General features: G+C 37.3%; 1 protein-coding gene across 6 annotated transcripts; it reads left to right on the forward strand.

The window, feature by feature from the left end:
- Positions 1 to 554: 554 nt before the first annotated feature.
- LOC132110808 (guanine nucleotide-binding protein G(I)/G(S)/G(O) subunit gamma-2) lies at positions 555 to 14309 on the forward strand. Of its 6 annotated transcripts, none has more exons than XM_059517779.1 (4): positions 555 to 709; positions 6552 to 6633; positions 13120 to 13232; positions 13344 to 14309. In XM_059517779.1, the coding sequence occupies exons 3-4, from the start codon at positions 13146 to 13148 to the stop codon at positions 13470 to 13472; spliced, it is 216 nt and encodes a 71-aa protein (XP_059373762.1). In that variant the 5' UTR covers positions 555 to 709; positions 6552 to 6633; positions 13120 to 13145; the 3' UTR covers positions 13473 to 14309. The 6 variants fall into 6 exon arrangements, with proteins under 6 accessions (XP_059373762.1, XP_059373764.1, XP_059373766.1 ...); XM_059517781.1 differs by having other exon boundaries at positions 13128 to 13232; XM_059517780.1 differs by lacking the exon at positions 555 to 709 and adding an exon at positions 830 to 966 and having other exon boundaries at positions 13128 to 13232.
- The last annotated feature ends 1071 nt before the right edge of the window (positions 14310 to 15380 follow it).

The following is a 15380-nucleotide window of genomic DNA, read 5'->3' on the forward strand; positions in this document are numbered from 1 at the left end:
CTATAGCTGTGGGGCCAGCATGTTCACCAGTGAATAGTCTGATTAATCAGCATGGACTTTGGCTGAACGAGGAAGTCAAACATATCAAGCCAGTTAGTAATCCTGGTGACCAGCACAGCAGCATCCCAATGCTGAAGTCCAGCATCCAAAGCAAAACATATCCTGGTGACCTGCAATGCTGAGCTTGCAATTAGCCTATGGGGATCCCAAGATGGATCATCTCAAGAGACACTGACAGAGTAACTGTTTTACTTTCCAAATACAGACTAGCGCAAGTTATACACACATCTGTAATCCTGTAACACAAAACCACCTCAACCTCCGCTGTAACCGTGTGTATGTGTGTGTTTGTTGAAGGGTTGCCAGTTGCAATTGCTTTTTAAATCTTCTGTTGCTCTAATGTCATGAGCCTGAAGATTAAGCTTTTGATTACAGGAGCTCGGGCTGTGTGTGTGAGTGCACATTGCACAATGACTCTGAGAGGGAGGGTTTCTCTTTAGACACACATACACATGCTTTGGGGGAGGGGCGGCTGTAGATGTTTATGTGTTCCTTGTCAGCTCGGTGCAAGGACCTCTGTGCTGCGCTGCACATGCATGGATAGGAGACAAAGAGCAGAGAGCAGAAACAACACACTGCTGCACATCAGGATCAATGCATATATATTTGACTAAAAGGCATCAAAATGGTCTGACTGGGGAGGCAACAGGTAAATAATCTTGTTTTTCTTTTTAAACAATGTCTTTGTGAGTGTTTGGGAGCAAGAGGAAATGGCTTTCAGCTGGCTTCCTGAGCAATTCCACTAGTTGATGGGCGGAGCGAGAGGAAGGCTGTCAGCTGGAGTGGTGTAGCAGGCGGCGAATGTGTGTGTGTGTGTGGGTGCCAGAGTGTCAGAACAAGGAGTGTATGTGTGCTACTGTTACATACAGCTCTTGTGCCATTGACAATTATACACACATTGAGAAGGTGAGTGGAAAATCTTTTCATGAGCTAATTTCCATCAGAAAGACCAGAATGAGGTTGAAGTGTGCAGATAGACAAGCATGAAGATGTGTCAGTGGGCAGGCTGTCTAAATGAAACTATATGCTTTATTTGGAGAAAAAATTGACTGTTTTATTATATATGCGTGTGTTTACTTGTGTTTTCAGTGTATAACTGCACTAGATTATTGTCAGTTTTTTCTACTGTATGGATGGGTGTGTTTGTTCTAACTGACTAGTCTTGCATGGACGCCAAGGGTTGTCCACAGCCGTTGCATGCGTGTCAGTCTAAATCAGTGTTAAATTGCTCTGGAGACGAATATGCTTGCTTGTTATTTCCCAGAGGATGTTTGTTAGCACGTAGTGTGGATTTGTGATTTACAATGTAGTGCAGAAATGCGTTTAATGGTCAGGTGTGCGTATGAGTAACACCAAGCATCTGTTTGGGGTAAATGCTGCCAGAGATGGGGGGATGAAAGTGGAGGAGAGCATGGGGGAGGGGAGGGAGAAGATGCTGGAGAGAGAAGAGAGTGATGGAGAAATAGCAGAAGGAGAGAGGGGGTTGACTATTTAAGAGGAATCCCCCAGGAGTCCCCACTCTCAGAAAAAAAGGTACAAAAGCTGTCACTGGGGCGGTACCTTTTCAAAAGGTACACTTTTGTACCTCTTACATGTTCACTTTGGGTACTAATATGTACCTTTAAGGTGCCCATATGGACTCCTAAGGCACAAAGATGTGCCTTTTGAAAAGGTACCGCCCCAGTGATCACTTTTGTACCTTTTTTGCTGAGAGTGCAGAGTATTGTGATGCTGACTCTCGAACAGTGCTCGTTCTTGCAGAAGGTTCTGCTCAACAGTACGGCAAGCTGAGCTCTGGTTAGCTCTCAACATATAGCTTGAGTACATTAAACAGTGTTCCCTTTATTGAATGAGTTTTATTAGAGCATATAATCACAGAAATGAGTGTTTATAGTCTGAATGCATTAGTAGCACCTTGTTAGCACAGGATAGATGAGATACATACTGAGTCATAATTGATGCTTCTTGGTTTGGTGGGTCTTTACTTAATTAATTACATTCTGCATGTCACAAACACATGAAGTTTTGACCCTTTATCATGAAGATAGTCAGTAGTTAAGTTAGTAGTCGGGCCATAAGATTTGTATTTGCCCTGGCCAAATGTTTTTTGGCCACACTAGTGTATTGTAATTTTTTTCTAACTTTTTCTAACATTTATGCACAAATGTTCAGTTGAAAACAATTGTTAATGGAGCAAAATATGATCATTTTAAGACTAGGAAATTTCATACTGTATATACTATAATATAACTGAACTATATTAGTCAAGCTATATTTGTAACATTAAAATAATCAGAATTCACAGCAAACAAGGTTCATACATCACATCATTTAAAAAATAAAAATCTATTTATTTATACATGTATTAATTAGTTTGTGTGTGTACAGTATGGGAACATATTCACATTGTTGAAAGTGTTTTCCCTAAATAATCTCCTAATTACTGCTCATTGATATTAAATAGTTGTTGTTGTAGATTAGTTTAGGTATGGGGTAGGATTAAGGGATCTAGAATATGGCTGTGCAGATTAACTCGTTAATTTGTACGGAGCCCCGCACATGACATGCAAGAAAAAAATAAATAAATTGTGCACACAACTTACTAATTTGTTTTCTCAATTTACTAAAACGTGCACACGATTACTATTGCGTTCCCTCGATTTGCTAAATTGTGTGCACGATTTAGCAAATCGAGGGATGAATTAATAAATTGTGCGCACAGTTTATAACTCGAGTGAACGAAATAGTAAAGGGAATGCAATAGTAATTGTGTGCATGTTTTAGTAAATTGAGGGAACAAATCGTGCACACAATTTAGCCTACTATTTTTTCCTGCATGTCATGTGCGGTGCTCCGTAAATATGTGCTTTACAAGTACTAATAAGAAAGCAATATTCTAGTAATATGCATGCTAATAAACAACTAGTTAATAGTGAATAGTGTTCCCTATTCTAAGTGTTATACTTTTGTAGTTTTAATTTCTTCTAAAATATATATTCTATATTCCATGTGGGTCATTCTGTGTCAACTTAACCAGAGGGCATCTTCATTTCTAAGGCCCTATATGGTTCGGTTCCAGAGAAATTGGAATTTCAATGTGGCTCCAGGAATAAATCATTAAATTGTTCACATTTTCAGTGTTCAAAAACCAAATGTGGATCACTTTGCATAAATATGATGCTTCTTTTCTTTTAAAGAGGAATGTCTGGAGAACAAATAATGTTGAAACTAGAAATGTATCTCATTTCCTTCTGTCAAAACAACTGCATTGAACATACCTGTCTGAGTGCCATAAATATTATTTTTCCAAAGTTTGCATGCCTATAACTCAAGAAGTATTAAAGATATTGCAGTATGATTTTAAATTCTAGTTCTGAATACACTTTTCTTTTGGAATCCTCAAGGCCCTAGATCATTCAGTCCCAGAGATATGGGGATCTCAATAAAGCTTCATTTCCAGATTGTTGGATATTACTCATTTTCAGTAGTCAAAAACCAAATGTTGTTCTTTCTGACCCTGAGCCATCCTTATTTCTGAGCCTTGTATTTATGATACTCTCTTCTGAGGTATGTGCCTGTGTAATTTTGTGAAGAATAAGAGCACTACTATGGAAGTGTTTTTTTCAGAGAAAGAATAGAGGGTGGAGAGGTCCTTGAATAGATGTGTATAATATATGAGCAACCCCAGCACACATCTTACAGCTCACTGTTCAGAGCGGCTGGATCTGGTGCTGTCTGGAGCGAGAGTATTGGTGCTGGTGTGAGTATAAGTATGAACAGCTGTTAGACATTAAGGTCTTTTTTAAAAGCCAAACTTTTTTTTCACTCTTTCCTGAAACTCTTTCATCTGTTTACTCCATTCTAAGAGAGACAGTAAGTGAATATGTGGAGAAAGTATTCTCATTAAGGAGACATGCTCTGTTTGTAGACACAACCACTCTAACTAATACTCAGGGATCTTTTCTCCACCTTATTTCAGACTACAGCTGAAAGTTGTTTGATGTCATGTTTTTATATTGAGTTTGTGTGCTACTTTGGGGACAAGAACCTGACAAAATCCCATTATGTGGACCTCCTTTCAGGTAAAAAATTATTAAAATGATTACTGATATACTCTATATTTAAATATATAATACAAATATAAACTTACTTGTTTACTTAATATACAATCTATAAAGGTTGGTTTGTAATATGAAGTTTTTTGTACTACATTACATTACATCTTGAGTGAAACTGAAACTCTGAAGTAGTGATTAAAGTGACATGGCGATGGAAAAGCCTTGGACTTATTGACACCAAGAACTCTGTGTGTGAGTACATTTTATACACATGACTTTGTTGAAAGTAGAGAATACAGCCCCGGATGTTTGGAATATTGTTAACTCTCCAGGAACCTTGGGTGTTGCTCTTGGCCAAGTGGTAGATTTAGCAGGAAGTCATTTTAACCCACTGTACACACACACAAGCTCCTGTTTCATTGTTCTTGATAATCAATAATCAATCAATTAATTTATCTAAATTAATGTTCATTTAGATTAAGAATGTTTTATGACCTTTTTTGAATGTTGTATGAGGGTTTGCCTATTGCTAAATTCATGGAGAATTGCCTTTAGCATTCCTAACTCATAACACGTGAGGGGGGTTAGTCTTATGTTTACAACACTGAAGCTTACATGAGAACACAGTTTTTTACAGTCTGATAATGCACCCGAACAGCACAGGAAACCAACCATGGAGCAATACTTTTTTAACTGATATTTCAGAGTCAGAGACATTTCATATTTAAACGTGAAGGGTGGTAGCTTGTGTCAAATTTACCCTGGAGGTTTTTGCAACATTTATCTTGATTGTTTTAAAACTTCAAACCTACAATTCATTGCAGTTTCCATCTGAAATGAACACTATACTAGCAGTAAAATTTCATGACTTTTTATTACTTTTTTATATAAATTATGATTACAAATGTTAATAAAGACTTATTTTACTCACGTGATCTTAAAACACTTTGTTAGTCCATGATTTGTAAACTCCATGCATATGACTTATGTGACTTAGTAAACTATGAATACTGAGTACTCGAGTACGATTGCAGTGAAACATCAGAATCAGAAGGAGCTTTATTGCCAGGTATGTTCACACATACCAGGAATTTGTTTTCGTGATAGAAGCTCCGCAGTGCAACAGAATGACAGCGACTGAACAAAAACCCATTATAAAAGAATAAAAAGTACAAAAAATACAGATAAATAAAGAGGGAGTTTGCTGGATGTGAGGGGCCCAGAGTGATTTTACTGGCCCTTTTGCTCACTCTGGATAAGTACAGTTCTTGAACAGAAGGGAGGGAAACATGCGTCACAATAAAAGAACTTAAAACAGTTTGTAGAAACTTCTTACACACTCACATTTTTGCAGAGAAGCGTGTATGTGTGTTTTATCTAAATTCGCAAATTGCAATGTCAACATGACAAAAATTGACCCTGTTTATGTTTTTAATGCACATTCTCTGCCTTTATACTGCATGCTTTATGCATGTTTTTCCTGAACAAAGATTGTTTTTTGCTTGTTATTTAGGCCATGAAGACTATTGGATAATGTTAAACAATAGATAAATAGCTCAGCATTTTGTATGTAAGCCCACTTTTCACAATTTACAATGAATAAAATCAAGGATTGTTCTACATTCCTTCTTGTTGAATCATGTTTTACATAGAAACATTACAGAAGTAAAATCGATTGTGAACACAATTACCACTGAATGTAACATTGTTGGTGGGGTTCGCCATAACAGTTGCACACATTTGAAAACTTCTTAAACCAACCTAAGATTGTTATTGTATTTTCACAGTCATTTTACTTTCAGTGAAACTATGTGTGAGAGTGTTAGTTCAGTTCCACAAAGTATTACAGCAATAGGGTGACTCAGTTCCTACCAGCTTGCGGTGGACCATGATGTTGTTTAAATATTTTGGTGGTGCTGTTCACAGAGACAGAAGAGATGTGGAGAGATCAAATGTTGCTGGAACATTCTGTGTGGAAGTGATTCACAATAGTAGAATTCCCTGCTGCAGAGTAATTGGCCCATTTATCACATTGACAGAGACAGACAGAGGAAGAGAAACATGGAAGGTGGAGTGGAAATACAGGAAGACCAATCTGTACTCTGGAAAGTTCTTTTTAACACTGCTGTATCTTTACAAAAAAACTGAATGTGTTATCATCACACTCAAGTCAGTTGTTCAGTTGTTTTTCTTCTGATAGTGCAGGCTTGGCTTTTGTATAGGCATATAAGATAAACTTTAGTCAGGTCTGGAATGTTTCTCAGTGCAAATAGGCTGGGAAAGGTGTGACATCTAAACCCCTCGACCAGCGCATGCACACACACACACACACACACACACTTGCACACAAACACAAACACTTGCACAAGGCCTTGAGCTGCATCCAGAATATAGAACATATGGACTCTAACTGTAGGCTTCCTTTCTCAACAGAGGCTGAAGGCACAACACAGGAGGTCAACTAACTTTTGAGGAGCAACGAAACAGGCAGAAGGTGAAAAGAGTCAGAAATAAGGTGAGAACCAGAAAATATGTAAAGAGAGACGATGAGACTCACACACACTCCTAACACCCACTACGCAGTGCAAACAAATATGTGATAGTCTACTAGTATAACAGCATTTCTTGCTATCAGACAGCTGCACTAATACGTTTGTGGTGGGAGTGTGTGAACCATTAGTGGGTTTATCAATGATCATGCAATCATTCAAATTTCATATCACTGCGTTTTTCGCAGTAAGGCATAGGGCGTCCATTTTTACATGTTGTAGTTCTTCTTTAGAATTTTCCATTTAGAGGAAGATTTTCAGTTCACTGAGACTTGACATTACACCTTGATTATTCTTGTTGTGTTGCATTATACCAGACTCTTCAAAAGCCCCTTGCAATGGCACTTCCATTTCCCTGCTGGCTTTCCTGACCTGTAGAAAAGTGGCAGAGTTGGGTAAATGGCACACATATGGCCTTCTCTCTGGGAATACAGATTAAATGAGCTCCCCCTGTACTTCTTAAAATATATACATGCCGCTTTATAGACCCCTGACAGATCAGTCTTCTGATGGACAGATCAATAGAGATATTTATGTGCATTTTTGAAGTTACAAACATTGAAGACTGGCTGATGCATAGCTGTGATCGGCTCAATTTTCAATGTCAAGGACCCCCAAATATGATGATCCCCTTGCAATGGACTCTCTTCCTAAAATATAAAGGCAGCCATTTATTTATAATGTGTGAACAACTTTTAAACATGGGTTCATAAAGAAAAGCTGACATGAATTGATATAAGTGCCATTTATATTGTACTTTTATATTGTACTAAATTAACCATTGTACTAATGCAAATTATAAAAATATAATTAAGAAAATATTTACCATGTATTAAATTGACAACAAATCTTGTTTTTTAGTGCTAAAAAGAGTAATATTAGATGTATAATACTGAAAAATAGATATTTTCAATGTAATTTATTTTTATTGAGAGAATAGAATATTTTATTGAGATTTTCCACAAAATGACATTCAAATATATGCATATACTGTTAAAAGCTAGAGCTGTTAGTAGAATAAAATAATTACAATTAATTACATTATTTCTGAGATGATTTCTGATTTAGACATTCATTAATATTAAAAGACACTGTAATTTTTAAAGAAATCTCTAGAGAATAAAGAATTTATTATTCTCCTTTTCACAAAATAATTTTTTTTGCTGTTAATAGACTTAAAGGAGTTATGACCCACAATTTGCACTTTTTCACGAGAATCAATGTATGTTATGATTGCCTAACGATTATACACTGGCCGGGAAGCCGATATTTAAAAGTGAAGCGTTTGTTTACCTCAGGGTTTGTAAAATAGCCCACGTGCACGCGCACTCAAATACGAGATTTTGATTTCTTCCCCGTCTTGACGTCAAGACGGGGCAGGATATACCATATATGGACACCGCAGCAGGAAGCTCGCCCCTTCCCCTCTCCCCCTCATATTCAGTCGAGAAAGATGCTGGAACGTAGTGCACATGTGAGTTGCTCTGTGGTTGACTGCCAGAATCAACATGTAAATGTGTTTTCTCTACCAAGAACGGACCTACCTATCAGAGACCAGTGGATTAAATTCATTTTTAATGACGCGGTTCCTTCAACCCTTCCCACTGGCTTATCGTTACATGTTTGTGCTAAACATTGTACGCTGAAATCCTTCACAAATTTGGGGCAATATCAGGCGAAGTTGGCATCGAAGCTCGGGAAAAGCGCCATTCCAACAAAATTGCCTGCAATTGAAACGGTAAGACTGTGTTTTTATTGCTCTACTGTGTGTAACAAACAGCATAACTGCTAATGCGGCTATTGTATGCTGCTATTGCGTCTGTCACTAGACAAATAAACGAAAGACTCGTGGTGAAGTAATTATTTATGTTCCCTGTAAACTGACTGCAAAAACGGACTTTTGACTGCATTATAATGATTTCTTAATTCAGAATATGGTCAAGATTGCGTAGGTTGATGTGTTCGGGGAATTTGCCAGTTAATAGTAACATTTAAAGCCCCTTAAGTGAACGAAATGACTCGAAAAAAGATTTGTTCATTTTGATGAACGAGTTTGATTAACCACTTCAGCTGTTATTTTGATTTTTTGAGAATTAGGCATATGCAATATTGGACCCACCGGTGGGTCCCCAGAGTTGATGTGGTTAAGAGAGTCTGGCGTTGCCAGATTGGGTGTTTTTTCCGCTACATATTAAGGCCGGTTTACGGTGTGTTTTAGGTGTGTTTTCGCCTAGAAGGCTTTATAGAAATCTGCATCCTACTGAACGAAGTTAAACTGAGAGAGCGTGGCGTTCACAGACACCAGAATGAACGACTTCACAGTAACGTTCATCAGGCAGTAATGCGGTACGTTCAGCTCATGTTTGCCCAAAATATGAACGAGTTCATGAACTATCGTTCAATGAACGCGTTCAGGCACAACACTGGCAGGAGTATTAGCTTCGAGGTATGGGGAATGGCTGCTAACGTACTTTGCAAAAAACAAATGACTGAGATCATGATGAATTCGGTTATTGTTTATTTGTTGCCTAACGCTTATACAGAGCCGGCCCGCGGCATAGGCGGTATAGGCAAATGCTAAGGGCGCCACTCATCCATAGGGGCGCCAGTGAACGAGTGATTATTTTTTATTTTTTTTACATATATTTTTTTTTATAATAAGCTACTATTTAAAAACCATTAATTTGAAATACTACCAAATAAAGCAAAAAAAAAAAAAAAAAAAAGTCCGGCTCTTCAATCTTCCCCCGCCTATCGAGTGCTTGAAGTGCGTCAGAAACAGAGCGCGCGCACGATCAGTTGTTGGTAATTTGTTGTGTAGCGTGCCCGACGCCGCATCCAATGTAGACAGCACTGCTTTTGTTAACACACAGCTCGTAGAAACGGGCCTGGCAGCTCGCGCCAGTTCTAGACACGGTGAAAGTTTCCTGATTGTGACGGAAGGCCGAATTTACATGACACATTATAAATGAGCATAGTCTGCGATAGATACAGTACCAAAAAGAAGAGGAGGATAAAGACAGAGGTAAAGAGATGTAGTGAATGAACAATTTATTGCATAGGAGTAAGATACTATAATTTCATGGCAGTTATTTTTACCTTAAACTTAATGTTAGCAGTTGTTCTGAGTTCTGAGTCCCCAGACTGTGATTTTGTTCAATCATGTCAGTTTTAAGACGCATTTTTTATTATCACTTTTTTATTAATGTTTTACTCTACAGTTGTGCAGTTTTGGGGGGATACAGTACAGGCCAAAAGTTTGGAAACATTACTATTTTTAATGTTTTTGAAAGAAGTTTCTTCTGCTCATCAAGCCTGCATTTATTTGATCAAAAATACAGAAAAAAATGTAATATTGTGATATATTATTACAATTTAAAATAATTTGTTTTCAATTTATTATACTTTAAATTATCATTTATTTCTGTGATGCAAAGCTGAATTTTCAGCATCATTACTCCATTCTTCAGTGTCACATGTGACATCCGGTCTATCAAATGATCCTTTAGAAATCATTCTAATATGATGATTTATTCTGCAAATTTACAGCTGCATTTTGTTACATCGCGAGAGCATGACGGACATTGCATGGACAACTACAGGTGTCACCGAAATGCATCATCTCTCGGAGAAGGTGAAAAAACACGAAAAAGCAAATATGCATATGGATCATACTTGCTAACCTTGAGACCTCAGAATTAGGGAGATATTAAAAAGGACCGGGGGGTTGGGGTTGTGTGTCGTCATATATATCACATACACAAACGATGTGTCGCCATATATAATATCACATACACAAGCGCAAAGAAAAATGTAATTCATATATTTGACAAATTCAATTCCTTAAGGCCTCTCCTCAGGAGGTTAGACCCTAATTTGTTAGCTACTGTAAATGAAGAGATATGAAATAGCTAGATCTTATCAATAAACATTTATTAATTCATAGCCTAATGCAACAATTACATAAGTAAACTCTCAAAACATTATAATTATAACATTTAATTTTTAAATTTTCATGTAACAGTCTAAAGTTAAATAAATAGCTGTTCTTGCCTTTCATTTCGGACGTCTGCTTCTAGGTGCCGTTCACTATTCTCTTTCCTATCACTGACATTCTCCTTTGGTCTCCTGTGTCTTAATCCCCCTCTCTTTGACCCCCAATAAGGTAAAGTTCTGAGTTCCCGGAAGATGAATAGAGATTGCAATCTAAAAGGGCTTTTAAACATAGACTCCACGCTGGATTTGTGCTGATGTTCCTTGTCTGGCTGTAAATGTCTCTTTAGGCCTGATTTACAGAGGTGAGCGGTGTGCTGAAGCTGTCCTCTCTCTGAACTCTTCAGATGTATGGGGTACCCAGTGTAAAGTTGCCTTTGGTGAGCTCCATCCTTGATTTTAGGAGTGGAACGTTTCATTGCTGTCACATCGCTCTGTATCTCAGTTGCCTAGCAACTGTGGTCCATTGCAGAGATGCCAGGGATGGTCACTAGGTTTAATGAAACCGTTTTGCAATGGATTACCAGGAGCTGAGGAAGAAGATGCTGCTCTTTTCAGAAAAATGTTTTACTGCAGTCTGGATTCTCATTAGAACAGATTTTGTGTAATAAATACAAAATGTGTTGTTTATTCCCTTGTTTATCTGATTATGTTATTTTCAGTGGCATACAACGTGACACATAAACTGTTGAATCATAATGTAATCATATCAGGAAATAGAATTGTCGGTAATGTGATCAAAGTGAGGACATTTTCCATAAACATTTGGAAGTCAAGATACTGACTTCATTTGCAAGCTTTATTGGTTTAAAAGTGGAGAGTTAATAGGCCGTGATTAACCTGTTTCCATCAGGGCAAGTTGGAGTTTCCTCTCATTTTCAATTTCATTAATGACTAAACCTTGATTATTGAATTAGATTCACATTATAAACACTCAAGGGAAGGTGTGTCTTGTGCAGTAGTAATATGCAGGGTAAATTATGTAGGTAAATTATGCTTGTTGTTGTTTAAGGATAGTACGTTTCTGTTGTCTTTCATTGAACCTGGTTGGGCTCATTACCTAGTTTACCTAGAATGAGGTTTTGATGACAGCTGATAGTCTAGCGACCCCTGCAGTTTACTCTCAGCAGCAGGCTATTGTGTTTAACCTCACTGCAGGAGAGCCGGCTGAGATTAAAAACTGATACACCACAGACCTTTGAGCTCACAGTCATGACAGGTGTGTCACGGTGTGCTATCAAAACCCATATGGCAGAACCACACCAATATGAAAGAAGCACACAAACACATTTGATTTTTCTGAACAACTGTGAGATTACTATGGAGTTTTCAGAGTCTAAACAGGTGAAGGCAATTGTGGAAGGAAGTGAAGTGCTTTTGATGCTGTTCTCCAGCATTGGGATGATAGTGTGAAGGTGTTCCCATCCTTCCTTTGTTAACCAGATTCAGACCAGTAACAAATCATGACTAACCAGCCTGAACATTGATTTGTCACTGTACTGCCATAATATTAGAGCAAGGATTTCTTTTTATGGTATTGACCAGCAAATATGATGATCCCCTTCTGAAAGATTCATTGTCTGAGAATATATTAAAATATACTGTGAAAAATTATATGTAAGAATATTAAAAATGAACCACCAAAAGTCTGAGGTCAGTTTTTTTTTTATCAGTTTATTACATAAAAAAAGCAGTAACAGTAATTTAAAAGTAACTGTAATATTGTGAAATATTATTTCAATTTAAAATAATCTTTTTATATGTGTATATTTTAAAATGTACCCATATATATTTAAGGAGTCATTCTAATCTTCTAAAAAATTTAAAGTCACAGTTGTTTGAAATCAAAAACTTTTGCAACATTATAAATGTTTTTACTGTCACTTGTGATCAGAACTCTTTCTCACCCCATCTTTCGAATAATAGTGTAAGAGTAATAGTTTGTCATGAATCTCATGATTTTAAAAGTAGAATGAAAAATTGCCCATTTTGACCTGTTTGATTGAATTGTATTTTTTTTTTTTTATTTTATAATTGTACGTAACACCTCCAAATGTTGTCCTGAACCCCAGTTTGAAAACACAACTGTTTCGCTCAAATCAAATCAGTGAAAGTTAAAGCACACTGGCACATACTGTAACTGAACACATAACTCCTCAGTTTAAAAATAAAGGTGCTTCAAAAGGTTCTTGAAGGGATGCCATGGCATAGAAGAACCATTTTTGGTATTACAAAGAACCATTCAGTCAAGAACCATCTCTTTCTAACCTTTTTATAATCTGAAGAACCTTCTTTAGCAACAAAGAACCTTTTGTGAAACAGAAAGGTTCTTCAGATGTTAATGGTTTTTCATAAAACCATTTAGACAAGGTTCTTCTATGGCATCGTGAAGCACCTTTATTTTTAAGAGTGTATATCATGCAAATTATACTGAACTTGTTCTTCCATGTGTGTTATAGAGCAACAGGCCTGAACCCACAGCCTGATGGCCACCAACAACACTGCTAGCATTGCTCAGGCCCGCAAACTAGTGGAGCAGCTCAAGATGGAGGCTAATATCGACAGAATAAAGGTAAAAAGAATACAAACATATTATTTCATTCTAATGAATCAAATCAACTTGGTTAAGAGTGAAATTAAGCATTGTTTGGTAACTGTTTGTGTTTTCATGAATCAACATCAGGTCTCCAAAGCAGCAGCAGATCTGACATCATACTGCGAAGCCCACGCTAAAGAGGATCCCCTGCTCTCCCCCGTGCCTGCATCTGAGAACCCCTTCAGGGAGAAGAAGTTCTTCTGTGCCATCCTGTAAGCAGCGCTGCCCCGCCATGGACTCGCCTGCTCCCTCTGGGATGCACTCATGGACATAAAACATGTTTATATCAAGGGCTGGAGAGATGCGGTGGAGAACCCTCAAATTCTCCTGGCTCTCTATGAGCCCCAGTTAAAGCCACTGACTCCACCTAGTGGCCTTGAGATCCAAAGCTGAGTATAGTTACAAGAATCTGTTGAAATTCAGAAGGGAGCACAGTAAAAAAAAAAAAAAACACCAGTGACTGTCATTGTAGCAGATCAGCCAGGATGTGTTGTGAAAATATTCAAGTATTTAAAGGTTCTGATGAGATATTCAAATATTTTTCTTTATTGATTTTTAGTGGACTTCATTAATCTGATCACTGATCTTAGAACCCATTGATTATTAAATTGCTTTGTTATTTGTTTTTTTAAATAATAATTTTGTTTTAATAATCTAAGAATGCCTACCATTTAGGTATATCTTTCTGTAACCATTTATAGGTACAGCAAAAAAAATATATAAAAAATAATTTAATAAATAACAATTTAGTGAACTTTTCTAATGAATTCACACTTGGACAAGTATTCCTAAAATGAAATACTCATCTTTTAGATGCTGATAGAAATGATTCATCTGTACAGCAAACAAAGTTTCTTTCTTTTTTTTGGTCTTAAGCATAGTTCTCTTTTTACTCTTTGTACAAAAATGCTAGCAAGTTCAGCTGTGTTGTGTTATATGTTTTGAAAATTTGTGTTGATGTCAATAATAACTGCATGAAGCCTGACAAAGCGTCGTATTTTTTCTTTCAAACGATTACCAATGCAAGCAAATTAAATATATATAAAAAAACAACCACAACCGCTACATCCCATGATTCGTGTCATCCATTAAAAAAACTGGTGCAAAGTCTGCAAAACTTGATTAGTAAACCACAACATCAATTTTCCTTAAATTGATCAATGATTTACCTTTTCTGTCAATCTTGGTTTGTCTGGATAGCGTTGCAATGGTCTTTCTTGCCCATAAGAGGAACCCTTGTTTCATAGCAAAGGTTATGATCGAACGTTTAAAAATAAATTATAATAAAAATAAATGAGAGAGGGAATTATGCAGCGCACGAACTTCGATAATTAAGTAAACATTATGCAAATGCATAAATACACATTGGAAAAAGTACTACATAAATAAGGACAGGCTGACATAAGTACAGTCCATCTGAAAATTCCCTTCATTGCTGTTCTCTGCTTTCACTCATTAGGCTCTATTTTAAAATGCATGTATCCTTCCATCTGATTAATCAATAATGAGACGCATACAATGACATGGTGACTCAGAGCCTGACCCAGACACGTACACAGACACATGCAAGACGACTCATTTTTAGGGAAAGAAACTCATGACGTCAGCTTCCTGCAAATGTGTCTCGTGGGGTGTGATGTATTGCCATGGAGACCGCGCTGTCTCACAAAAATGACACTTACTTGGGTGGGAAGGGGAAGTCGTGACCTAATGGTTAGAGAGTCGGACTCCCAATCGAAAGGTTGTGAGTTCGAGTCCCGGGCCGGCAGGAATTGTGGGTGGGGGGAGTGCATGTACAGTTCTCTCTCCACCTTCAATACCACGACTTAGGTGCCCTTGAGCAAGGCATCGAACCCCCAACTGCTCCGGGTGTGTGCTCACAGTGTGTGTGTGTGTGTTCACTGCTCTGTGTGTGTGCATTTCGGATGGGTTAAATGCAGAGCACAAATTCTGAGTATGGGTCACCATACTTGGCTGAATGTCACTTCACTTTTCACTTTCACTTTACTTTATTTGTATTGTTTCAGCTGCATATGTATAAAAACTTGCTCTCTCAATCCTCTCTATCGCTTTCAATAAGTAATCAAATAAACAGGATTATTAAGATTATTTTTTATTTATATG

The sequence above is a fragment of the Carassius carassius genome, chromosome 30 (genome assembly GCF_963082965.1).
Source record: "Carassius carassius chromosome 30, fCarCar2.1, whole genome shotgun sequence".
Taxonomy (NCBI): Eukaryota; Metazoa; Chordata; class Actinopteri; order Cypriniformes; family Cyprinidae; genus Carassius; species Carassius carassius.

Coding starts and splice junctions, on each gene's coding strand:
- LOC132110808 (XM_059517779.1), top strand. CDS start 13,146: ATGGCCACCAACAACACTGCTAGCATTGCTCAGGCCCGCAAACTAGTG. Junction 13,233..13,343: donor CTAATATCGACAGAATAAAG/GTAAAAAGAATA, acceptor AATCAACATCAG/GTCTCCAAAGCAGCAGCAGA.